General features: G+C 45.3%; 1 protein-coding gene across 15 annotated transcripts; it reads left to right on the forward strand.

Annotated features, from left to right (window-relative positions):
* The first annotated feature begins 481 nt into the window (after positions 1 to 481).
* Positions 482 to 26,818, forward strand: TRIM29 (tripartite motif containing 29). Of its 15 annotated transcripts, none has more exons than XM_075035037.1 (9): positions 482 to 1,633; positions 9,298 to 9,393; positions 10,655 to 10,888; positions 11,254 to 11,452; positions 15,389 to 15,472; positions 18,967 to 19,026; positions 20,280 to 20,381; positions 21,505 to 21,581; positions 24,477 to 26,818. In XM_075035037.1, the coding sequence occupies exons 1-9, from the start codon at positions 776 to 778 to the stop codon at positions 24,537 to 24,539; spliced, it is 1,773 nt and encodes a 590-aa protein (XP_074891138.1). In that variant the 5' UTR covers positions 482 to 775; the 3' UTR covers positions 24,540 to 26,818. The 15 variants fall into 15 exon arrangements, with proteins under 15 accessions (XP_074891138.1, XP_074891141.1, XP_074891139.1 ...); XM_075035040.1 differs by having other exon boundaries at positions 26,699 to 26,818; XM_075035038.1 differs by having other exon boundaries at positions 20,283 to 20,381.
* Positions 26,819 to 27,079: the final 261 nt, after the last annotated feature.

A 27,079-nucleotide genomic window follows, 5' to 3' on the forward strand; every position in this document is an offset into this window, starting at 1 on the left:
AAAACAAGACTAGCCAATTTTTACTTCAGGTCAGCTGTGTTCTTCTGATACATGGTTGGGCTATTTCCGGGTCTAGATGGAAGGACCTTGCACAAACCCAACATGAAAATCAAAATAAAGATAACAGGGTCTTTTAAACCAAGTATTATCCATATGTTTCCCCTCCCTGTCCTACTGAATACAGTAAGCCCTCAGGGGAATCCAGTTTAAGAATGCTTTATTCTAGGCGTTCATTTTAATTACAACCATAATTATTTTTGTGCATGTGTATGACCCAGTTAACAAACCCATCTTCAGCACCTCATGGTCTCTCCGTCCCTGCCCATCTCTGCAAGGAGGTAACCTCCGCTCCTAGCAACAATGAGCAAAATTATTTTTGAAACAAGCGGTCAAACTGGTTGCTACATCTTAATGAAATTTTTTTTTAAAAAAAAAACATTTCTATGTATATAAACAGCCCTTCCTCCCAAACCTGGTTAGACAAGAATGTTCCTGGGTGTGGACTGCCTTGTATAATTAACTGCACAGCTGTAGCTTCTGATCCCTGGTAACGTCTGTTTCTTTCTTTCTCCCTGCATCTACCTAGCATAATCCAGGCATTCTCCTCCTCCTTGCAGGAGCTCCAGGTGCGTCACTTGGGCAGAAACTCTCCCGCATTCCACCGTCATTCCTTGCCGAGACAACGACCGTGCAGACATACCCGCTTTGTAGAGTCTTGAGAGACAGGAACTGGAGGAAAGACTGAGCAGTGAAGCCAATTTGCCCTGTTTAGACAATGGAAACGGGGAGCGCAGCGAGGACAAATGGCACCACTGGGAAGCCAGAGGATGTGAAGAGTCCATCTGCCCCCAAAAAAGAAGAAGAAGTGAAGAAGACCACAAACCCTGGTGGAGGTGAAAAGGAAGCTATGAAGAGCACTGGTGGTGCTTCTTTGGAGACAGGGCAAATCAAGAGCTCCCTCTTCTCTGGGAGTGACTGGAAGAGGCCCATCATTCAGTTTGTGGAGTCATCCGATGAGAAGAGATCGACCTACTTCAGCATGGATTCGGCAGATTCAAAGAAGATGCAATATGCCAGTGGACAGATAGGAGACATGAGGAGACCACCCCTCTCCTTTGCAGAGAAAGGCGATCTCAGGAAGCCCCTCTTCTCCTTGGATTCCAAAAAAAGCTTCCTGCCTAGTGAAGGGGAAGGGAGGAAGTCGTTGTTCTCTGGGGGGCAGATGGGGGACCTGAAGAAAAGTTCCCTCCCTCTCGTGGAGACAGGGGACCTGAGAAGATCCACCTTCAACAAGCCTGACAGAGCAGCTGGGTCACGGCCCAGGGTGAAGCTCGAGGATGTTCTGTGTGATTCCTGCATTGATAACAAGCAAAAGGCCGTGAAGTCCTGCTTGGTGTGCCAGGCTTCCTTCTGTGAGCTGCACCTCAAGCCCCATCTGGAGGGAGCAGCTTTCCGGGACCACCAGCTCCTGGACCCCATCAGGGACTTTGAAGCAAGAAAATGCCCTGTGCATGGGAAGACCATGGAGCTGTTCTGTCAGACAGACCAGATGTGCATCTGCTACCTCTGCATGTTCCAGGAGCACAAGAACCACAGCACAGTGACAGTGGAGATCGAGAAAGCGGGAAAAGAGGTAATGCTCTTTTTATTGCGCATTCCCATCAGTCTTTCCAATGGACCTCAATGTTATACCACAGCTTCTGCTCTCCAGCCTATAGTCTCTCCTAAAATCATGTCTGCATTGTAATTTTGGGATGTAGGGGTGGCGGATGGGAAGCGTTTAGTGGAGAACTGATACTGCCTGGGTTCGGCTCCAATGGGATTATCGTTCTCCTAATGGCTGGTTACAGCAGCATAGCATTGGTGTTGTGTAGCAGACAGGATTGTGGGGGGTGGACAACCTGGTTTCCACCCCTGGTTGCACCTCTGCCTTTCAGCAGAAGTTGAATCAAAGCCCTACATGCTAAGTTTAAAAAAAAAAAGTCTCAAGTTTTGACAGTGTTTGTGTAGTGTTACCCACAGCCAGAAAGGTGGGGCATTGCTCAAGTTCATTGCTCCAGAATACAGCTAGTCAGAGCAGTGGTTGCTCAAGTTACTATTGAAAATTGCCTTCTCAGCTACTTCGAGCGAGATTATGGGTTTTTGTTTTTCTTTTCTGTTACGGATACAATAGTGTCGAGCCACACCTATAGGAAGAGTCTTTTGAAGCTTAGATGAAGAAAAAACCCTGGTGCAAACACAAAACATTACAATTTCCCCTAAAGTGTTACTACAATAGGTTTAGAGGATGGACATCTAAGGAGATGAGGCTGGTATGTGGAACAGTGCTTATTGTAATGAAAAGTCTTCCACCTTTGTTTGCTTAAAGTCTCATGCCATTTGCCTTCTGGGTGGATGTATGATTATTCCACTAGGTCTAGTAAAGATCAGGGTCTCACCATGTTCAGTGCTGTACATCCCCTTGGTAAGAGCATGTCCTGGCTTAGAGACCTTCTGATCTAAGCAGACAGGACAGGAGAGATTACAGAAAGGAGACCTACGAAACGATAATGTAAAACAATTTGCCTAGAGTCATACAACCAGTCCATGGCAGAAACTGGAAGGGCACTAAGGTCTGCTAAATCCTAGTCTTAGGCACAGTGCAAGCCAGCGCTCTGATGTGGTGAACAGGCAAATACAAGTAGCCGCTGTTGGAAATTCTTGACTTACCCTTAACTTGGAAAAACAGTTTAACTCTTCTAAGGTGCTAGGAAGATTCATCTCATAAGGCTGAAAGAGCATCTTATCTAGACCTTATCTCTGTCTTCCTGTGCAAATTTTGGTCTTTTCTTGCAATGTCATCTCCAACTTGCAGCCTTGCTGAAACCAGACAAGGTTTCTTCCATTTCTCAGTCAGTCTTTCTTAAAGAAATTCCTGCAGGGCTTGCTAGCCTGCTGTGTTTCATAATTGCTTGTTCTTGTGTTTTTGATGTCAGCTCTGAACATAGCATATGCCTACATCTCCTAAAGCTGTGTCTAGTGTCTGCCAGGTTGTCTAATTCCTCTTAGCCATTTCTACTGAAAAGAGGTTAACAGTTGCTCCCTGAGGAACCAACGCTAGTCAGAGCCTTCTTCCTGTAGTTGGATGGACCTAGAACACCTTGCTTTTAAAGAGGCAACCATAGCAGGGCAGAGAAGACTTTACCTAAGATTTAACTGATGTTTGATTTCTTTCTCAGAGTCCTTGTGCTGCTCTTGTTAGCTCCATGCTTTAGTTCCTGTACTGTCCTGTGCTGCTTCTGCTGCTGCTAAGCCTAAAGGATTTAGGGCTTTATCAATATGAATCATACACATGTGCAAGTTTCTCCTGACAACGAGTTTTGATCATGTTGTAACTTGAGTATTCACTCAGACAAAAACAATTAACAGGATAGCTGTTACTTACAAATGTTTATTCCTAGCCCTGATTTATTCAGCATAGGTGGAGCCTTAGCAAGAACCACAAAGAGGAATGAACATTTCCAAGTCCCTTGTGTGCACCACCTATTCTTTTCAAGTCTTGTAAATCAGCTGAGCTGGAATGTGACCACAAATTGGAAGAGTGGCAATGTGTGGCTGGTGCTGCTAGCCTTTGTGGAAAGAATAAGCAAAAAACCAACATCAGGTCATCCCCATCCCTGCCCTGTTTTCACAGCTTGGCATCCGAGCAGTTCCAGGGTAGCTTTACTGCTTCCAAAATTGCTAACTATACCACTGGACTGGTGACCAGAATACAGCTGTATCCAGACAGACCCTTTCACACAGCATTGGTTGTCAAGGAATAATTGGTTTATCTGCAAGGATTTCCCAGTCCCTGGCTATACAGTGACTCCAAACCTGGAGAGGATTCCAGCAGAACTAGCGTGGGGTTCTATGCTGTGATGCACTTAAGCCTGACTGTCTATTTGGGCGCTCAGCAATTTGGTGGCACAAAACTGTCACATAAGGTGTAATATGCTTGTTTTAGGTACATCTATTCCTTTCGTACTGTGGAATTAATGCAGGTTACAGCCTCTTTCATGAGTTTATCTTTGCTATAGGCCTGTAGGGAAGAGAGGTGCTGTACTTGAGTGTTGGGAAAGCAAGAGATAGCTCAAGATCCTTCTGCAGAATTAGGTAACTCTGCTCCACAACACAGAGACAGTACAGCTTAAAAGAAGAGGAATGCAAACAAGCCGGTATACAGACACCTACTGGTTAGAGCATTTAGGCAAGCAGTGGAAATCCTGATACCTCTCTGTCTGCAAGATAGAGGGAGAACACAGCAGCATCTTCCACTTTTCAGGAGCCTGGTCTGAGAGTCACTCATCCCCCTTTTCCTGGTATGCTGCTGAGCAGACAAGAGTGAAAGGCACAGTGGGTCAGCCAGAGGCAACTTGGCAGGGAGGACACAGACATTTTTTCTGAGTTTCCACACAGTGGTATTTGCGCATTTTACCCAGCAAACCTTTAATGCCTTCCCCAGATCCACTTTGCATTAGTTTCCTGCTGCAGATTTAAAGGAAAAGTAACACCCCCACCAGAATCAGTACAAGAAACCACCAAGAAAAAGTTCGTGAGGCTGGGTAATAACCACACACAGTTGAAAAGTGAGAATTGTCAATAGCAGCTTGTACACTCATCTAAAACCCTCTGGCCAGCTTGATTTATCAGCAGAACTAGAGCCCCCTTTTCAGAGAGCACCTTTCATTTTGAAAGGGGATCCTTCATTCAAAACCTGTTTCACAGGCCTATTCTCAAAATGAGACAACTTTACATATGCCTGCCTGTCACAGAGCTGTAAATAACCTGGTGTTACTATCCAGCGCCAGCCTTAGTACTCAGCATGTCAGGTCAGTTCTAGTGAAAAGCACTTTGAATTTCTTCTTTAATTCTTTGCCTTTAAAGAAAAGTTCACATTGTACAGCAGGTTTAAAGAGGCAGCAGAGAACTGCACGCAGAAACGGGAGCTGGGTGTTCCTCGTTTCAACAAAGCAACTTTTAAAAGGGGAGACTTCACAGAGTCTGAACTAGGCTTTGAAGTCAACCGTCCACAGAGATGGATGCAGAGGGATTTCAATCTGAGCCCACTCTGTACGGCTTTCACTGTCTGAATAGAGAGCAAACAAGAGTGTATCGATATGGCAGTGGAAGGATTTTTGGCCTTTTTCAGTGATGCAAGGTTAGGGCATGATGTGGCTATAAGACCTTATCTACAGTAGCTGTGGTTACTCTGTGGACACAGCTTAAAATAGATACTCTTTCCACAGAGATGGTGCAGTTACCTGCAGGATGTTCTTCCTAGCTGGAAGGCTGGGGAAGCTGACCTGCTGCAAATTGTGATTTAGAGTAGATTTGCCTATTTGCCTGCATTCTGCATTAATGCCTCTACAGTGAGGGCAGAACCCAGGGAAAATCCACCAGTTTGCAAGTAAGGAATTCTCTTCAAACTGTGCAGAGAGCCTTTTCTGGCCTCAGCTCATGCAGTGACTAGTGCCATTTTTGCAGGATTCTGGCAGAGTCTCCAAAGATTGTGGACTACTGACACTCACCTCTGCTTAACAAAAGCTTAGGATAATGTAATGGCAAAACCAGCAGAAATAACGTCTCAAACAATTTCCTTATTTCTCAGCTATGTCATTTCCAATACAGGCCCTGTATTGGGACAACTAGTTTAAACACTTCTTCTCTAGCTTCATTATTGCATTTGGTTGTTGCTGTCAGGTAATTAGCACAGCTCTCCCAGGCTGGTGACACAGGGGTGTTCCCTGATGCAGGGACTGGGTTCCCAGAGCATTAAGACATGATGATGCTTGTATTGCTGCCTTGCGAAAATGAGTTGCATCATGATGCAAGACTCATAATCTCACATCTCTAGGTCCTTTACAGCACAAGGGCTGGGTTGAGTTGTGAATGTTTAGGTGTACACTCTGAACTTTCACTTAGGTCTCTTGACTGTCCTAATTAACTTAGACTCTAATAGGGGATCCTCTCTTAGCTCAAAGACTCCCAGTGACGGCATTTCTCAACTTGCTATAGTCAAACCGAATGGTCTAAACCTGTATTTATTAGATCTTCTTCACTGTTACTGTTATTTCTGCACTGTAGGGACTCCCCCCACAATGGGCTGAGCTGCTGTATTATCTTTCACTAGGACCTTCTGAACCCCAAGTCTCACCCAATGGATTTGTTCTGGGTGGTCCATCACATAAGGGGATCAGGGATTGTTGATCCTGGAAAACCTGAGAAATATGAAGAAAGCTAGGAGGGAAGTTTCTGCACAGGGAATGAAGCTGAGAAGTTGAAGGTCCCTAGTACCTGTAACCACCCTACTGTACATGTAACACGGGATATACATGGACAGCTAAAGCAATCTTCCAGCCAGTCCCAGACTGAACGGGGCCTTAAAAACATCATTAAATCACCTTTGCTGAACCCCTTACATCTGGTCCACCTCCAGAGCACCGCTACTGAATCCCTCCTTGTGCCCACGTCACCAGTTCTTATACTATTCCATGGTCTCCCTGGACCTCTTTTTAAAACTTTTTCTATGGTAAGACTAGTTTTAATGTTTGTACTATCATGCAATGAAACACCTCCCTTCACCTCCCTTGCCCCTGCTGGTGTCTGTAACTAATGTTTCCTTTTGCCCTCAGTATGGGTGTTTTAACCCCTGCCGAACCTGGATGACTGTGATATTTATATTCTGGCTATTGGAACTACCTCTGTAATTTCCATTTGCAAATCATAATTCTCACTCTAAATTGTAGTGTGGGTCTGCTCTTAAATAGTTGTTACATGCCATCCCAGAGGCACCCAAACTACCTTTCTGGGTGAAGGGGTATTATAACTGCAACAAGCTGTTAAGCGTTAGCTATCACTTTTGAGCAAGTAATAGTTTCCAAAATTCCTTTGAGACCCATCTTAATTAAAAAGTACTACAAAAGTATAATATTGTTATCACCACCTTCCAGCCATCACCTGAAATTCTTTCCTGCTACCTTTCTTTTCACATCCCTTGTGGAGTGTCTACGTGTCTGCTCAGAAAAATCCCTCCAGTCCTTCTCTGTAAGATTTCACTCACATTCTTGTTGCAAGAACATCCTGATATTTAGGGATGAGGAGGGAAACAGGAACTCACAATGCTCAGGAGATGTGCTTTTTACTTTGCTAACAATTAATGACAACTGGCTATAGCTCTGTGGCTCAAGGAAACAACTTGCATTTTAGTGTAATGTCTCACATCATTGGTTACTGCAGTGCAATGGATATCTGGATCTAAAATGCTTTTATCTCATTGCATTTCCCTGCTCTGCAAAGATGGTTGCACACCTTTGTGTCTTGATGCAGAGGACATCTCACAGTGCACGAGAATGGAAAAAAGCATGCATTCCTCCAAGTCACTGTCTTGAAAATGTGAAAACTATAGGATCAAGCTCATGCCTTTACTCTTGATCAGTAGTAGAGTGAATTTTCTCATCTTGATACCCATACGGTTCCCTGATGATCCTGTACCGCAAAACCCTTCCATGTCAGCTCTGAACCCCTGTAGAATATGAGCTTCAGCTCATGATAGCACTCCGTTGACTACTGAAGGCTGTCAGGGTGTATGGATAATATTTAGAGGACCAGTGCTCTCCTAACTCTCAACAAACAAGGACAATTACAATGACAATGTGAGGATGCCCCTCTTCCGCCATTGAGATACCTTTGAATACATTTGCCTCTTTTGTTCCCCCTTTCTTCTGTTTTATAAGGCAATAAAACAACAGTCAAATTGTTTACCCTCTATAAACAGAGATTTTCTAAACTGGAACAGCTAGAGTCAATGGCTCTCAGATGCAGCTGTGCTTGATTCAAGCTCAAGAGGATGTTCAGACACTGGTGACTGGCACCAAGACAGGAGCCCTGATGGGCTGATTTCCTTGGTCTGAGCTGGCTGACAGCTTGTTGCCTGCTCTTCATCATGTGATGCTATTTTTTACTCCTTGAATGGAGAATTGAAAACTTTTAAACTCCCACCTCGAGGGCAGCTATCATCACAAGAGAAGACGCAGGTTTTCATGTTGCATTATGTTCTTGGATGGGCAGCAGTGGGAACTATACCTTGTGTTCTAACAGCAGCAGGGAGACCTCACTGTGTTAGTTGCCGTGGGAGTGGATTTATCCATCCCTCATCTCCCCTGCCTCTAACTGTTGGCCTAAATGTAAGTGCTTTGCGGTAATACAACCATTTGCCAAAGGATCTCAGCATGAACAGTGGGCTTTCAGAACTTTTCTAACATGGCATAGCTCAGTTGTGGAATACTGGTAATTTCTGCCAACTGCGTAGTTCCTAAACAGCTCTGGGGATAAGTGTCCCATAGCCAGATTGCCTGTAGTTATAGTTGTGCTGTGACCAACCTGTACACACATGAAACACAGAAAGATCTTGAAATGCGTAAACAAAGGCTTTGTCATGATCTGTTGGGCAGGGACATGGTGAATATGAAAGACCGAGGGAGGGGTTGCCCAGAGTTAACGGCGCAAGGCATTACTAAACAGCCAGGTCCTGGTCTGATCCAGAGACACGGCATGCACAACAACCTGCATGTTACACCGGGGTATGGCTGCCCAGCCCTCCACGGGCTCCAGTTCTATGAACTGCCTTGCATGCAATTGTCTGGTCTGAGCTTCTCTGGGAAGCCAGTGCAAAACGAAATGCAAATGAATCCCAGTGAAGTTGCTGATCTAAGCCAAGCACGGTTGACTACACCTCCTCCCTCCTCCTTTTGTGTTTTTTATTTTTTCCAAGCATTCCCCAGCTTCATCATAACATGAAAGCTCTCAATTCAGAGCAAATTAATCCACAATCCTGTCTAAACAGAATTCCTGCCGGAGGCACCGTCCTCTTGTTGCAACACTCGTCAAACGTCATTCCGTAATTACATGAAAACTGTTATTGCTGCAGAGGCACACCCTGGGATGGGCCCTTCACTGCATACACAGCTGAATTTTGAAACAGGCCTCTTCCCCCTCCAGCTAATGACTCTAATGTGATTAAAAGCGGCACCATGATGGTAGCCTAGTAGGTGGGTGCTTCTGCTGCTGTCTTTGCTGAGGGAGCTGAATCTCTTGACCCAGCCAGAAGCTCTGGGATCTTGTCCAGTGTCAGCACATGATCTCCATTTCAAGCAGTGCCAGGAACCTGTACCTCCCAGCTATTATTGTCCAGGGCCAAATGCATAAGTGGAAAGCACAGCGCCTCTTTGAAGTAGGCCACCCTCAGCCCCAGTTCATGAGACTCCCCTCTTCTCACAGGCTGAGCTTTCACTGCAGAAAGAGCAACTGCAGCTGAAGATCATTGAGGTAGAAGATGAAATGGATAAGTGGCAGAAGGAGAGGGACCGTATCAAGGTGCGTATGGGATATTCTTTTAAGTTCACTTCTCTTTCTCCCACACTTGCCACTTTCCTTTCTTTTCCACTCTTTCACATCCCTCTCCTCCTTTCCTCAACTTCTCTGCCATATCCAGCTCTTACTCACTCCATCCCTTACCCAGCCTCTATCTTGTCACTCTCCAAAACTCACTCATGCCAAATCTTGGAAACAACAACTCCTACTGAAGTCATCTTGCAACATACCCTGCAGGAGATCAAGAAGAGCTAGCACAGCCTTGTTACAAAATGATCCAAGGCACCTCCCTGCTTCGGGTCCCTTATAGTTCTTCAATCACCAGTAGCAAGGCTGATTCAGAAACAAAGGTCTGCTGCTTTTCTTCCTGCTAGATCACACACAAAAATAAACTCCAGAAGGGCTCTGGATTGCCCAGATGGAGATAAGGCAACAGGAACAGACAGAGTTACACCAACAAACAACTTCTTTATAGTGGAACAGCTTATCTCCATACTGATATAGGGCTCCTTTATAATTCTTTCACCATGCTAAGGGTTAGAATACTGTAATGGTGGGTTGTTTTTTTCTTTTCATTTATACCCTAACTGAATAGAGCGGTGAAAACACTATTTGGACACACCCCAGAAAATTTGCATAATATTAATAGGCAAAGCCATTCTTTTCCCTTTTATGTGGTACATGCACTTTGGCTTCCCAGTTCTGCTTTTTGCCTGCTTTATTATTATTATTATTACTATTATTATTATTATTATTATTGGAAATCTGACCTAGAAATTTTAACTCTGAATATAGTTACATCCACAGTCCTTCTGAGGAATATTTCAGAGGGACCTAGAGGTCAGGTCCCTGTAAAAAGTGTTTCAGCACCTTTCATTCCTTTGAAATATTGGGAATTTGGTCCTCAAATTCTTGAGGAGCCAGAACCATGATTTAGAAGGTTAAACAGTGTTTTCAAATATCACCTAAGAGTGCAGTGCATGAATTAAAAGATATACTCTTATAATCAGGAAGACAGCATTCCCTTTAGATTACCTACACACAATTATTGCAAGTACAAGTATTACTTCTTTTGGCACAACTTTTCTAGTGCCAAGACTTACATACCTAGAGTGTCCATAGTCACAGTCTAAATGCTGAGAATGCTTGGACATATCCCCCTCTGTATCTCTCTCTATTAGCAAATCACCCCCTGAGAAGTTTAATATTTTATTTCTCCTGTGTCTTTTCTGCTGCTTCCTCTCTCTGCCCCTTCCCTCCACAGAACTACACCACCAACGAGAAAGCCACAGTGGACCAGCATTTCAAAGAGCTGATCCGCGACCTGGAAAGGCAGAGGGATGAAGTGAAGGCTGCCCTGGACCAGAGGGAAAAGATTGCATCAGAGAATGTAAAAGAAATCGTGGATGAGCTGGAAGAGAGGGCAAAGCTTCTGCGGGAGGACAAGGAGAACAGGGAGCAGATCCACCAGATCAGTGACTCTGTGCTCTTCCTGCAGGTAACTGAGATCTCATTTTCCTTTCCTTTTTTCCCATGAGGACAGGATTTGTCCCAAAGACAAACCCCAAGTTGGTGTAAGATGCATTAATCTTCTCCAGTTCAATGCACACGTACAGCAGGAACTGACCCTGTCATTTGAAGCTGTCTCTGCTCTGGTAGGTGAAGAATGAACTTAGGTATGCCAATGCCTGCTTTTTTTGTAGATGGCTACAGCTCATAAGGAGAATGTTTCTCTGCCCCCTCCATCTTCACCGTTCTCCTTTGCACTTCATTATATTTGGAGCCTAACTTTAGCCAGTTCCCTAGGATCTAGCCTCCGTCTGTTATGCTCCTCAGTAACCTCTCCTCCCTTCTTTTTGGCAGGAGTTTGGGGCTTTGATGCGGAATTACGTCCCCCCTCCATCTCTCCCAACATACAGTGTGCTGCTTGAAGGGGAGAGCATGAGCCCATCTATGGGACTCCTCAGAGATGACCTCCTTAACGTCTGCATGAGGCATGTGGAGAAGATCTGCAAGGCAGACCTTGGCCGCAACTTCATAGAGAGGAACCACATGGAGAACGGTAGAGTATCGGAGATCTGCCCCTTCCCTCCCTCCCTAGGCAAAGCCTAGTGCAGGCTCAGAGGAGATGAAGTGTGATGAGCGTGCTCTCAAAGGAGAAAGTAAGCAAGGACCTAGGGAAAGTGTGAGAAAGACTACCCATAGCAGGAATTCATTCTGGAATATTAGAGCTATCCTACCAGACCTATGTGGGGATGGAGCCAGTTGAACTGCCAGGGATTTAAAGTATCTCATGTGTAGGGGACCCAGGGGTCCAAACTAGCCCTGCTTCTCTGAGTGCTGTTCCACGTTTCGGCTTCTCAGTGCTTAATCGGTTTAGCTACCTCCCACACGAGACTTCAGAGCAACACTTCTCTTTGGGGTTGAGAATAGTGACCCTTCCCTCCTGCAAGAGGCCAGCAGGGACACTCTGCCTTGCGCCAGGCTCCAACAAGCCCCTGCAAGTTTAGCACGGCAGTTTCTACATGGAAGACTGCACAGACATACTAAGGCAACTCAGTGGCTCACTAGGTAAATTGAGAAGGCAGTGGCAGAAATGTGAATGTAGCCACCCCAGTATGGCAATTTTGAAATCCTGTCATTAGCCTATTTGCACAGCTTGGTTAGCACATGTGCTGTGCTGGTATGACTGTATGACATTTTACAACAGCCTGTTTCAGCCACTGCTTGCCTGGCTGCAACATGAAATACCCTGCAAGCATCTGTCACTGAAAATCTAATAACTGATTTTCCAAGTAAAAAGGTCTCCATTTTGGAGTTCAGGTTAAGCTACAACTTGAACCAGCGTAACTCCCTCTGATCATACTTCTCTGCATGTTCCACTAGGGAGAGGTTTGTTTCCCATCTGCCCTGAGCCAAGGTGTTCAAAGGACATGCAGTGCCAAATGGTCCCCATGCTTCAGTGAATTTTAAGGATGGATGATCTTTCTTATGTGAATAGAGAGGTCATGGTGAATACCACAGCACTGCAAGAATCTTCTAAGTTTTAGAACCCACTTACTTTCTGTGTCTCCCAACTAGTTCTGCAGAAAGGATTTGTCTTGCATCAAGCTCACACATAAGATTAGGAGGTCAGGGCACTAGAATGAGACTCCACAACTCCACTCCACTTCCCAGCTCCCCCACAAACAGCCTTTGTAACCTTGGGCAAGTTACTTAATCCCATGAAATTATCTCTTGCACTAAGAATAGCAGGGATCGGAATTAATGGTTATCTCACCAGGCTGCTATAAGGATAAAATCTATTAGTAACTGTGGAACCCTAGATACCAGAACAATAAAGGTCAAGAAGCTGGATAGGTAATATGAGGATAAATTGCACCCTGCTGTTCAGGATGATGTGTGACTCAAAAAGAAACAGGAATAATTTCAAGTCCAGTTCATACAACACAAGCAGCTGAGGAACTCTGCTGCAAGTCTGCAAGATCCCTGTTATTTCATTCAAATTCACAGTACTCGCTAGACATTCCTCCCATATTAATACACCACCTTTTTCCTGGGCAACAGCCATGCAAATCAGTACAACTTCTTTCCAGAAAAGACAGACATTACAAGATGATATGATAAAGGAAGAAGGGAAGAAACAACCCCACAAAAACCCAGAAAACAAAAAACCCAGACAAAAAGCAGCCCATTGAAAAGATGCATAGAGGTCAGAACAACATGCGTTTAGTTATTGGTCAACACACTAATGTTTTTCAGAGCCTGGGTTTTGTGAATCAGCCTCTCTGGCGTTCACAATCTAGAGCAATAAGAATGAAGGTGACATGGGACCAGAGTACATTTAGATCTGTAATGAGAATTACTAGTATTCATCAAGTGACAGCCTGCTACCTTCCTACATTATGGAGAGAAAGAGTAAATCCCTGGTCCCAAGGAGCCTGCATTTCAAACAGTTCATTAATGTTTATCTAGTGCCATCATTCTCCATTAGACATGAATTAGATGGACCAGATACTTCTGGTCCAGAGAACCAACCTTTCAGAAAAGTCAGGATTCACATTCAAAGTGGTCACGATGAACAGCTAAAGCCATATTTTTAAACTCTCCCTACCCTTAAAGTAGTACCAGAAATTGAACATGTCTTCCAACATTTAACACTGCAACGTACTTGGTCAGATCCTCAACACTCCATGTGCTAAGGTTTGCTGAGAAATTTAGCTATAACTTAATACAAGTAGATGACAGGCAGCTTAGATCCAAAAATCACTTTTGTACATTTTCCTTTCTTCTTCTTTGTTCACCTGGAGATTTGCAGAATTTCTAAACCCTGAATGGCATAATGCCAAAGGGGTTTTGGATGCCTGACTACTCACAGCACTTCTGAAAACTAAATGAGTAGCATAAAAGCATTTTTGCATTCAAGTTACTGTAACTCAGGAAGTTACCTTCCATCTGCTGAGCTGTTTTTTGCCAGTCCTGAAGCAAATACATTTTACTTGGCCATTTGTACAACCCAACAAGAGTATGCGTACGTTCAGTTCTAGTAGCTTTGGATAAAGACTGACTATTTCTTGATCACTTGATCACTTTTATTTAGGGTCCCCCTCCATGTTACTGATGTCAGAAGTCCTCAATGGTACTTGAAATCCATGGGATTCAAGTGCCAAAACATTTCTGAGCAGGGCAACAACTAACTACTGTCAGAAACCTGGGCACTTCAGAAACTTTACCGGGGATTTAATAGACCCAGCTTGGAGTCTGCCTAATGACAAGAACAGTGGTATCCACTCAGTTGGGAAATGTTATTTAAGGTGAGTCTCAGAAACTTCAGAGCTCTCCGTTTTTCAAACCACAGTTACACTTGAAAGAGGACAGCACTCTGCATCTAGTGACTGCAAGGAAATAGCTCCACAATTACTTAATGGATTTAATTAACTCAGACTCCCCCTGAGTCATTGCAACAAATTCATTTGCAACCAGCTTGATCTTCTAGTGTAAAAACCAAGAAATATTATATTAATGGAATGAAACCTGCTTAATAGCAGACTCCAAAGGGAATCCACTTTTTCAGTTGTCAGTTGTCATAACAGGTACCTACTTAGTAGTGTGGCAAGGATGCAAATAATCAGAGAGCATCCAGGGATTTTAAATAACACAGAAATAAATTGGAGAAATAGATGTTTGTTCAGTGACTTAAGAATCAAAGAATGGAACTAAACATGGGAACCAAATTTACCCCCTTGCAGAGAACAATAGGTTTATATAACACTTGAGGCCTTAAAATAAAGTATTTTTATGAACAACTGTACTGATTGAGCATCATTTCAGTGTCGGAAAACCAAAACCAGGCTGCATAATACCTAGTAAAAGGGTAGTTTTCATCCATTTTGCATGAATCCTGAACCAAATGCCCTTGTCCAAGAGCCCAGGAAGCTAGAGCTGTTTGCAACTCAGGTTTAGCATCTTTCTTTAAAACTTGAAGAAACCAACCCATTGAGCCCTCCCAACACTGACTTTCTTGAGCTTTGTAATACTTGCAGTTCAAGATCTGCTGGTTGAAAGCCAGCACTGTGCACAAGTTAAACACACAAAAGAAGCCAAACCCAAACCACTGCTTTTGTAGTGGGATACATTTTTAGCCACACAGCAGTATTTTGGTAGGAAAATGCCTCAATGCTCAAGTCTCCCTATAGATTTTCAGGAGATAGCATATCTCCTGAATGGCCGAATGCTTCAGCTGCGCTATGCCTTTGAGGAAGCTTTCTCTTTTATCCCAGGCTGAACCTCTGGGCAGCTACATCATTGCTTTACCTCCCAGCCAGAGTCCCACAGAGGAATTAAAAAAATAGAGGAATTTGTTCTCAAAGAGAAGAACCATATCTCCTGCAGCACTTGAGGAAGCAATTCCAATCTGTTATCCCCTTCCCCCTCCTCCTATCCCCCTCAAGGACACCAAACTGCTTCTTCCATCTCACACCCTGCTCTGCTTCTCCAGGTGACCACCGGTACATGATGAACAACTATGAGTGGAACCAGCCTGACAATCTTAAGAGATTTTCCATGTTCCTGTCTCCCAAAGGTATGGCATCCTAATGGTGGTCAGGCTTCCTCCAAACACAGCAGAGGAAAGGAACTTCATTAATGATTTGTCCCCAAATTTGCTTTCCCTCATGTTTCCTGCTGTCCCCTGGACAAGATCCGTCTCTTTGCATTTGTTTATGCCTGGTCTTCTTTCCAGCCTACAGAGCTTTGAGAAGTTTTTGCAGGGCAAAAAAAACCTCAGGGCAGCAAAGGTTCTCAACTCTATGGAGGAGAGCTGGAGCGACTGAACTCTTTCAACAAGTGTAGTTTGTGAATATAGGGGAGTTTTAACATGTGTTACTTGGTTGAAGTCCCTGTTACTCTCCACCAGAAGCTTATCCCATTGTGCTATCAAATGTAAAAGCTACACTAGGCTTGCTCTGCATTAGGATTTTACTTTCACCAGAAAACATACTTTTTTCCCTACAGGGAAAGGATAGAAGAAGTGAGGAGTGTGTCCTAAAAAAGCAGGAGTCTGGAGTTCCTTTCTGAGGTCTTGACACTGATGACAAGAGCCCTGGTGATTTGCTTATGTCCCAATTGTTACATGAACACTACAGAATGAGTCTTTGGAGTGAATGACTGTTTTCAACACATTCAGTTGTAAAATGGCAGTTGTCTATTTCTACATTAGTGTCAGGACCCCCAGAGCGAGAAGCAGAGTGCTAAGAGCCTAGGCAAGGCAACGCATGTAGAAAGAAAAGAACAGAAAGGGTAGCATAAAATAAGTAACCAAATTTCCTCTGGTCCCTAGAGACCAAGGCCCTGCCTGGATTTGCCAGGTGTTTACAGCTGCTGTTCTGCAAAGCCAGATGGCAGGCGGGGCAAAGGGATATGGCAGCAATTAGCAGTGGCACTCCCCTGAAAGCGTATTTGAAGTGCCGTGTCGCCTGCTCTGTTGTTAGGGTTTCATGGGGATAACCCAGATCCCAACACTGAGCCCTTTGTCTGAATTTCCACTTTGCCCTTCTCCTCTGTAATCAGCCCACGCCTGGCAGCTCGCTGGCCGCCCTGCCCGGCGCCGCAGGGCTGAGGATGCAGTTTGGAGCAGATACCAGGGGCAGAGGCGACATTCCCAGTTCAGCCTCAGCAAAAGCCTTCGGCAGGACTGTTTCCCGCGGGCTCCCCAAGTTAGGGGGCAGCCTCTCCATCAGAGGCTGCAGAGGGGCATTTTGCCAGCGGTGGGTTCCTTGTGCACAAAGCCTGTCTCCAAACACCACCCGGATGGTTATAGCTGCCGTTCTGCCCCAGCTGCTTCAGGGCTTTACAGGCCCTGTGCTGTCAGGGAAACACATGTTCTGCTAAGCGGAGCTGCTGATGCTGGGGAGAGACCACAGACTCAGCCCTGCATCCAAAACTGTTTTCAACCTTAAGGGACGGTTGAAAGTTAGTTCTAAAATTGCACGGGCTGAACCCATCTCTACTCGAAACGCGGGGCTTCAGGTTCAGGTGGAAATGGCCCAACGTGCATTTGAAGAGTATGGCGGGAGTGTGATGGGAGTAACACAGTAGACAGTGCCATTCTGCCATCACCGCTCCCGTGTGTGTTTGGGACAGGGCTGAAACTTGACACGGCAAAAGGAAGGGAAAAGCCATTTGCGGCAGTGCCATAGCATGGCATAGCCTGACTGCTTACTGCTCTGGACTGTAGTGCCTGGACTTCCCTCTGCTTCTCTCTGGAGGATCACTTGCCAAGACCTGGGAGCGGGGGCTCTCTGGCTCACAGCTGGGATCCAGCATACCAGCCTCCTGAGGATGAGCCAAGAGACAGGAGGGATCAACAGGGACTGCTAGAGACGGGGTTTCTTATTTAGTGCTCTTTATTGGAGCCAGTGGGGACACTTGCTGGATGCAGTCAGCTACAGAATAGTGTGAGGGCTGTACAGCGGCTTGCAGTTCAGTGGCCCACTGCTTCCTGCAACGGACTTTTGAATATACATATACTGGGGGAGCGTTTATTCCGCCTACACATCTGCGTTTTCCTGAGAGCACAGACATGTTGCCTTCCAAAACTACTCATTCTGTATTTTCTACCAACAAAGTTACTTTGTCCAAAAAGACTAAGCACATGATTGCACACACAGTCTCTGTTGAAATGGGGATTGAACAGCGCTGGATTCTCTACCAGGGTGAGGACTCAAGCATGATAGAAAGGAACCAGCTGCCGAAACCACACTGATGGGGACTTTGGGAACAGAATGAATCAGTAGGCAAAACAGGAGACATGACCCACTTAGCTTGCATGCTGGCTAGCAAAGGATTATCTGATGAATAATGCAATATCCCCATAACCATTTAACCCTCTAGAGCTTTCTATGCTCTATCAATGTGTCATGTAGAAGTCCAGCACTGCCTCCAATTGCACCTTTTCTAAGGAATTCACTAAAATAGGAGGGGAAAAAAAAGAGGACCACCCTTTGCGTTGCATAATATGCACAGAATCCTTGAATGTCTCACGATAGTTTTGTAACACACCCTTTTTCTTGCTAGGTTGGATCACTGCAAATCCTGCCTGAGGCCACAGGGGCAAGTCTGTTTGCTGCATTGAGGAATGCTGCCCCAGTAGTGCTCTGTGCTAATTGCAGTGGCCCATACTAAGAAACTGCTTGGATTTGAACTGAACCTATAGGTTTTTAAGCCCTGCTTAAATTCAAGGAGCCTTCCACTGCTCTTGTCATTAAAGAAAGTATCACGGAGCATCTGCCTGCAGGGATGACATAATGAGGCAGAGGGGAGACATAAAAGGTTTCAAATGCTGCCTAAAAGATAGAGGAACAATCTGTTCAACAGCTGAACACTCCTTTCTGTCCTCTTCCACTGAGCTTTCTTCTCCTGATGTTGCAAACAATTTGGCCAAAGCCAGGAGGAGGTTGGAAAGATCATCTTGTGCCTTTGGAAGTCTTTGAATGAAGAGTAGAAGGGACTCAGGCACACACAGAGAGAAATAACTGCTTAAATAGAAAAACAGTCCACAGGATGGCAGCATAACAGCTCAAAGTATTCATCTCTTTTTCACTCTTCTGGGAGTCCAATGTCTCACACAAGGGGTACAACAGCACTAGTCTGCATCACAGCGTGATGTCCTAGTGAAACCCCGGAGCACACGCTTGTCACAGTGGCCGAGACAATGTGTGCTTGAGCAAGAAATGTTCCTCTACTTGTGTCTCTTGAGCAATAAATCCGAGCCTCTGCCTGCAGATCTCTTTGCAGAATAGTCATGTTGAGTAGACAAACCTGAGCTGGCAATTTAATGCAGCTAAAGACAGCTCTGTGGCAGTGAGAGAGCTTTGTTCTCTAAATGAGAAATCTATTCGCCATTCCCTAGAACCCAGAGAAAAAAGACTGGGCTTTCCTCTACTCCCTGGACCCAGATTTCTGGTTTGGGGCTACTTCCAAATTGGTGGGGACTATTTCATAGAGCAATGCCAGGCACAGGCCTTTAAGCCAGCTCATCAGGAGCCGACTGCTGAACTGGATGCTCTTGTTTTACAGCCAGTTTCAACCCACGATCATGGGAATTTTCCTCCTTCCAAGCGACTGAGGAAACACTTGGTACGGGTAATTCCGACTTCAGTTTGAAAGGATCTAACCCCCCGTGCCACAGCTTTCTAGCTGGCTAACCAACCTCTTCTGCTTCGCCTCTCAGCTGTCCTGTCACCTGTCAATCACTGTCTCACAGAACCATCTCTTAGCTGGGTTATCAGCACCGTCTGAATACACCCAAACCTAGGGTCTCATTGCTCTAGGTGCTATGTACATAGGAGGGAAAGGCATCCCTGGTCCTCATTGTTCAGACAGTGAAAGAGGAAGATGGAAAACACGGGTGCCAATTTGCAAAGATCCTGAGATACCTAAGCAACTGCAATCGATGGGAATGCCAACATCATCCAAGGCAATCTGTGGAGGTTGTGGCAGAACCAGGAGCAGACTCCAAATACCCTCAAGCCAGTCTCAGAAGCACAAGGCTGCTCTTCTCCATCACACATACACCTTTTACTTTGCTCATAAGTTCTCAAAGACAGAGCCTGACCGATGTTCACTGTCTGTACAGCGTCCAGCACAATGGGGAGGGGGTGCTTTGAGCTAGTTTACCAAGAACCAGCAGCAGCGAGTCATGCCTTTTCTCCCCGGATCCCCACCTTCCATTTTCTTGCCTATATTTTCGTTCTTTGCTTTATTCATGCTCAGAGGGTCTTGCCTTTCCTTTCATTCAGAAGCAGCCTACAAGCATCCACGGCCACTCTGCCTGGGGGAGCTCTCGTGACTCACAGCCACACCTGAGTCGTTCCTGCTTTTCATGCCACAGGCAGGGCTGTCTCCCTCTCATCGTCTCTGCTCTCAGATTCATTCTGGCAGCCAGGGCCTAACCCCAAGGAGGCCAGGAGGGGAAGCCTTGCTTTAATTTCAATGGGCTTTGAATAAAGCCTCCACTGCTTGGAGGCAAGGGAGCTTCAGCAGTTACGTAGTTTTGCCTCATTACTCCAGTCTCTGGAGACGCAGTTTACCTGCAAGGAAGTGGCTGCTCTTCAGTCACACCTGCACTCTGGGTCTCTCAAGAGAAAGGCTCTTCCCTGCCTGCCTGGAGCATGGGGATCTCTTCACACTCACACACTGTGTACACCGGGACCCCACACTGACTGCTCTCATCTGCCTTTTCTTACTAAGAGAAAAGGGACAAAGCTATTAGTTCCCATTCTCCCCTAAGTTAGTTGAAGGTAGTTTTACAGGGTGTGTTTTGAAATGCTTGGGCTTCCCCACTGCAGCATGTAACACCATGGAATAACACAACCTCTTCTATCTTCCAGTAGGCAATGGTACTAAGCTGCCTTTTCAGTTCTCCTCGGTGGGACAGAATCCGCCTGGTGACTTCAGCAAACAGTCTGACGGGAGCCTCTTCACTAAGACCGGTACTAGGCATTTAGTTTTTTCCCCTTCCTTCTGCCCCTTTTTTTTAGGTGATAAGACATTTAATCCTGTTCTTGCTCTCCCAGAGAAGGCCTGGAGCAGTCCTACACCTGGCCCGTATCTCCTGCCCTGACTGTCAATCTCTTAGATACACACACATGTTTACATGAGTAACCTACTCTGCTGAACCAGGGCAACGGGAGTTTATTAAAGAGTGTTAAAAAGTATTAAAAAGTTACATCTAGTGAATAATTAAAGGGGTTTTAAATTTTGTTTGTAACGGGTAGCGATGAGAATTTTAGATGATTTTAGAGGCGTAGGGACCAGGGAGAGAAAGATACTAGGAAATGATGTTCATGGCCATATACCCCTCTAGCTTCATCAGTGTTTTAAAACAGCCATCATCCTGAAAGAATAATAGCCACTGAGGACAACCTTGAAAAAAAATATGCAGTAGCTGCCTGTCCTTCTCCGTCTGAACCAGAATCCCCCATTCACCATCTCATAATCCTCTTTTCACTACCCACGAGTTCAAGGGCACCAGAGGTGGAAATCAAGAGCATCAACACCTGCCAAGCAGAGTCAGGTCTGATGAATTTGCAAATGGGAGACAGTGGGGAAGGGCCATTACCTGATAGAACTGCAACTGGTTGTGATTCAGCAGGGCTGGTATTTTTGAATCAGAACTGAGCTGGTGTGGTAGAAGAGGGTTAGGGCTTATCATGCTGCCAGAGGTACTGTCGTTAACTTCTGACATGAAACGCAGGCCTCGGCTCTTTACACTAATTAAATAGCCTATAGTGTTCTTCGCAACAGTCAGAATGCTTAGTTCGGAACTTGGCCTAAATTTGATTGGACTGATTGCATCCAACCTCTCTGCATTCCTCAGACATTTTAATTAGACAGACCTTCTTTACTCCCTTTTCCTAAGTGATTGGGTGGTGGAATAGGCATCTGTCTGATGGCTGTTGTGTCCCACCCCAAAAATGGCTGCATATCAACGTTAAGCAATGCAATACTAATTATGTGGCACTTCCAGTCCTGCTACTCATCTTGATGCTCGCAAGGGGGGACGGGGATGGTGGCAGGGACTGATCTATAACAGGCTGTTTTATGTTGTCACAGCTTATCCTTCAATAGTGAGACATCAGTCTGCAAAGGTGACGCCACAGACATGGAAATCCTCTAAGCAGTCTGTATTGGTAAGAAATATACCCTTGGTGTGAAAGCATGTGCACAGCTTCAGCAAGAGCACTATCTGTTCTAGGGATACCTGAGACTTCAGAGACTAGGGCTTGGGTCCTTTGGAGATGGGAAAGTAAAAGCTTCAAATCAACAGCTTCTATTAAGTTCTTCTGTGGTTAACTGCATCCACAGAAGGATGCAGATTAACCCCCCTGCCTCCACAGTTCTGGGTTGTAGGAATAATCAGTACTTCAGAATGACATCTTGAAAAGATTTTGCCCTGGTCTAAAATTTGGTCCAGGCTTCTAGAAGCTATACTAATACCATAGCACACACGCTGCTATCTGTAGTACTTTTCCTCCCTGCAGGGATATCATACGCTCTTAGTAGTCTGTAACATCTAGAAAGCACAGATTGTGTAAATGACACCAAAGACAACCATATAGAAGTATCTTGCTAATTATATCCTGTAGCAGGCAGATGCAATATCAAAGATGAAGGGTCAGATTATGATCATAAATCACTGGAACATCTGTAAGTCACTCATTTTGCACTGTAAGCATAAAACAGGTAACAGTGCATTATAAGGGGCAGAGGACAGTGATGTTTTAGCTCTTGTAATCTTAAATATACAAGGTTAACAAACAGTTAATGCATAACCACAGAAACACTAAGTTAATCCATTTTTCTTAACAAACATTCACACTGTGCTGCATTAAGATCTTGCACGAACTGAATTAAGATTGTCAAGTTTTTGCCCCCATCTCCGCAGATGAAATCTGCTTTTTGAATTCTGATTATACATTTGTGAAAGATTATTTACTGTTCCCTGGAAATAAGACTTGTAAGAAGGAGAGGGTCAAGAATCGAGAGCATTCCCACACTGAAGGAAGAAAACAAAGGAAACACACAACAGGAAGTAGCTGCCTAAGGACTGCAGCTGTATGTCTCTGCTAAATTTTCAAGGCCCCACGAGGAGATGAATGCCAGTCAAAAGGATGTTCCTTGGTAGACTATCACTTTCAGAAAATCCAGCCTTAAGTCTCTGAATGTGCTACAGCAAAACATACCTATTACGAACAGCAAAGTTTTGCAATATCTTCTGTCTTGTGTTTGATCACCGCCTTTCTAAAAGATCATCTACTTCATCATGTGTGTGCTCAGATGGAGACTCGTCGCAGTGACTTTAGATACCAACCTATCCTCCCTAATGGTGGTGTTATACCGGGGGAGTCTATTCAGGAATGTGAAGTCTGTGTTGGCACTAGTGGATGCGAGTAGGGTCTTCTCAGCAGTAAGCACCTCACTGCATGAGTCAGTGTGCTGTGCTCCATGAACACAACCCATGAATTCTTTAATCCCCCCAGAGAAAGCCTGGGTAACTTCTCCCACATGAAGTCACCAGTCTTTTTCTGTCTCCCTTTCTCTCTCATGCATACACTTGTAGCGGCTATTTTATTTTTATAGCTTATATTCACCAGATAGCTCTGAACCTAACAATTGAGTTGATAAATATAAGCATTAAAAAGTCCCAAAATAGAAATATACGCTTTGGCCTGCAGTAGCTCTGCAGGAGCTTTTATGGTCTATTGGGCCAATAATCTAGCTTTTAAAATAGTCTTAAATATGTATTTAAGTAATACCCATTCTAAAAGTTCTGTAAATAGGAATTTTCACAAAAGACTATACTGTTTAAGGAGGAATGTCTTTTTAACCCACAGGGAGTTCTTTAAAATGAAGCCCCCCTCTTCCATCTCTTAATTATATTGGAAATTAAAGCCATAAAATGAAAAGAATTTCAACAAAAGGGAACATTGAGCAGGAGGCATTGGGAGTCGGCACTAAGCAGCAAGATGGGTTGGGTTTGCTCTGCCCATGCTTCCAGCCTCCTGCCGTGCCTAATATTAACTACTGTGCCGCACAAAAACGTACCAGCACATTCCTGTGACGTCTCTCCCACCTTCTGCAAGTGAGATCTGGGCAGTGGATCAAACCTAAGACAGATCAGACATTACAAAACCACAGTTGCTCCTAATTGCCTTGGTCACTGCTTCATTGGTGCAAGCATATTGTCATCCAGGCTAAAAATTTAGTCTGGGACGGTGCGACCAGCTATCACAGTTGATAAATTGGCTTTTGTGTTTTGCAATCATCCCAAGCCAACACAAGGCTGCACAACACAACTTTGCCACCTGTTGCTTATTTGTAATGATGCAGGTAAGAATGAAATTCCAGGGGTAGGTCCTGATGAGAAGAGATACAATTAGGGACTGCAGTAAACAGAGCTGGAGAGACTGAAAAGGGCAATTCCTTTAGGCTCTGCCCCTGTCTCTCCACTTACACTTCTGTTTACACAAATATTTAGTACCGGGCCCTGCACCATGTGGAGGCCTGAATAAACAATACACCACGGTGTGAGAATTTCCATGCACAAGAGTTTGGCTTGCCAGCCAGAGAGCACAAATAAATACCATGCAACTTGGCTGCTCACTCGCATAACTGTGCATGGCTTTAAGTGTGAAAACTCCCATGAGTTCTCAGGTTAGTGAGCAATTAAAAGACACTGACAGAAGCATAAAAATAAAGGTGACATTCCTCTTCTCCCAGAAACCTCTCATCAAACCATGAGTCATAGTCTGAAATTTTATATGATGCACAGACTCATTTGGCTCAGGAATTAGGTCCATGCAAAGCATGTGTATAAATCAAAAAAGCAACACCATTTGCATTTGATGACTCCAGCACCTCCAGTAGTGAAATGAGGTGGTGTTGCTCTGCAAGAGGAAAGACGGAAGGTGTTAAGATCAGAGTATGTTAAGATATGTATGGCTGGGCTACCTAGGAGGGTGAAGTATAGGTGGTCAGAAAAAGAAGGTAGGTCAAACTCACATGCCCCAAATTCTCCATTGCAGTCACATTACCGCCCCTTTTACGTCAACAAAGGCAATGGAGCCACCTCCAACGAGGCACCTTGATTCCTGAAGATTTAGGGAAGAGCTGGCAGCACTTGGAGCGAAGACTCAGCTGCGGATTTTCATGGATGTACCTGCTACTATATTAACCTTACTGCTCTAATCTCTGCCAGGGAGAGGGAAGGTGCAGAAGGGAATAGCCTTTACTAGAGGAAACAAGGACTTCTTCCAAATCACCTTGAAAGCTCTGCAGGCCTTAACAACATAACCCCATCCTCTGCTGTCACCTCCTTATTGCCTCTCTGTCAACGCCCTTCCCTTTGCTTCTGCAGAGCGAGCTGCTCTGCTTCTCCTGGGAAGCATGCATGCTTGGGTAGCATCGCCCCCCCGACTCTGCTATACCAGTTGCCCCGTTGTCCTGAGTGTGTTTATATGACCATAGCTGTTAAGTCCTGGTGAAGGTCCCAAGCTGGGGGGGCCCAAAGGTCATCTGGGAATGGAGAGGCCTCAGCCACTGGGAGCAGTGACAGGCTAAAGCTCTTTCCACGCCTCTCTACACCATGACCCGGCCCTGCCTCGGATGGGGACGCACAGCTCTCGCTGGGATCAGGTCCAGCGCTGCCACCTCCCTGAGATCCCTGCAGACTCCCCCCAGCCCACGGCCATGGCAGCACGCTTCCTCAGGGCCCTTGGTCAGCTCAGCTCTGCTCCTGCTGCCTTCCAAAAAGCCATCCAACAGGACCTATTCGGAGCTGCTACAGCCCAAGGCCACCTACTGGTGGAGAGCAGAGAGGCTTTCTATCCCATTAAAGTACCCCTCCAGCCACCTTTTCAAATCAAGAAATAAAAAGAAAATCCATTCTACTAATATAAAATTGATTAGATGCCATAAGTGTTGGGTGCTGTTTTGTTTTGTGGTTTTTTTTTTAATTCCCCTAAACCAAAATTGATTTATATACTGTGGTTCAGGTATTTTTTTCTGCAATAGGCAATGAGAATTAGTACCATAGGTTTTTGCTCAGGATAATATTTTTTTGTATGTCCCCTGGATAGAAGAATCACATCAGCACCCAGCTTGCAAACCAGCCAGGGATGGTTAACCTTTCCATGGTCTCATCGAGATTATTTTCCTTCCCCTTGGACAAAGCTGAGAGGTTAGGTCCATGCTTTGCAACCCCTCCCCCAGGCCAGTCAACGGAAGCAGATGGCCCATTGCAGCATCAGAGCCCTCGAACAGTGATAAGCATCTACAGAACACAGAACCAAGACCTGACAGCTACTTTTCATGGTTTGCTCTATTCAAGTGGTTTTTGGAATGGCTTCCCCCCACCTTTCCTACCCTCAAATGCTTGCAACACCTTGCTGAGAGAGGTCACACCTATCATTCCCTGAAAATTACTTTCTTGCTAATTCCTGTGCAAAGATACTTGCTGCTTTTTAATCTGACACCTCAGGCAAAACTTCTGAGGCTGAGAGTTGGTTGCTCCAGAATACTTGAAATGGCACTTATTTTATAATTTTTTTTTTTCCTTAATGACCAGAGGAGAAGAGAATAGTGTAGTGGGGAAGGACGTGAAGAAAGGGAAACCGGGATAGAATTGCTAGGAAATACACTGAGCGGTTTGAGTATGTGTGTGAAAGGATAAAATACCCCCCCCCGCCCTGCAAATCTCACTCTTTGTTTTGCCCCTGAGGAGGCATCCAGTAGCCACTTGGGTCCCTTATGTTCCAGCAAAAGCTTCCACCACCTCCCTTCTATTTTCCAAAACGTGGGCGTGATCCCTCCTCCTCCTCCAAAACTTGGATATTAAAATCCCCCCTTCTTTCCCGCCCTAAAGAAGGCCTGCTGCGATGTCAGCTGGGAGCTGCACTGCCCCTCGCCCAGCACACAAATGACCGGCCTGAGGATGCACGCGTCCCCTTCCTCCCACCATCCCCTCCCCGCCGGCTCTGCCCTCCCCTACCTCTGCAGCCCCCACGGCCTGTTTGCTCCCCTTCCTCTCCTCACTTCGAGGGCCTCGCTCAGACCTTGCACGCACGACTTTTCACGCTGGCACGCTCCGGCGACAGGCTGGTCTCCCCACAGCCCTTTGCCCCCGCCAGAGGAGCGCGGGACGGGGCACAGCTCCGGCCCCGCCGTACCTCGCGGTCCCAGGGAACTAGCAGCGCGGCTTCGAGGTGTATTGTGCATGAACTGTTTTTATCGTGTTTATCTCGATCAGCAAAGCAAGAGGAATTCCACCTCCTCAGACAGGACCCGACTGCGCTGATGTAAATGAGGCCCTTCACGTGTGCAACACATACTGCAGAAATAAAGGAGAAAGCTCCATGTCTGACTAAAACCCCTGGGGATGAGGTCTCTCTGTCTTTGGTGTTTGTGTGCTTGGAACAGTCTCAGTGAGGTTAAGTCTCTTCAGAATATTCTCTATACGAGTAAGGGGTCTAGACAACCCGTTTTCCCAGGTTCTAGAGGCTTTGTTTTCACTGCTTTCTGGATATTTTGAGTCAGGGTCACGTCAGCTCAGAGAAAATTCCCACATCCTTGAAGGTCAAAGCCAGACTGATGAACACACTTCTAGTATAATACCTTGAGACTACCCTGC

Source organism: Buteo buteo, chromosome 9 (assembly GCF_964188355.1).
Source record: "Buteo buteo chromosome 9, bButBut1.hap1.1, whole genome shotgun sequence".
In the NCBI taxonomy this organism is placed as follows: Eukaryota; Metazoa; Chordata; class Aves; order Accipitriformes; family Accipitridae; genus Buteo; species Buteo buteo.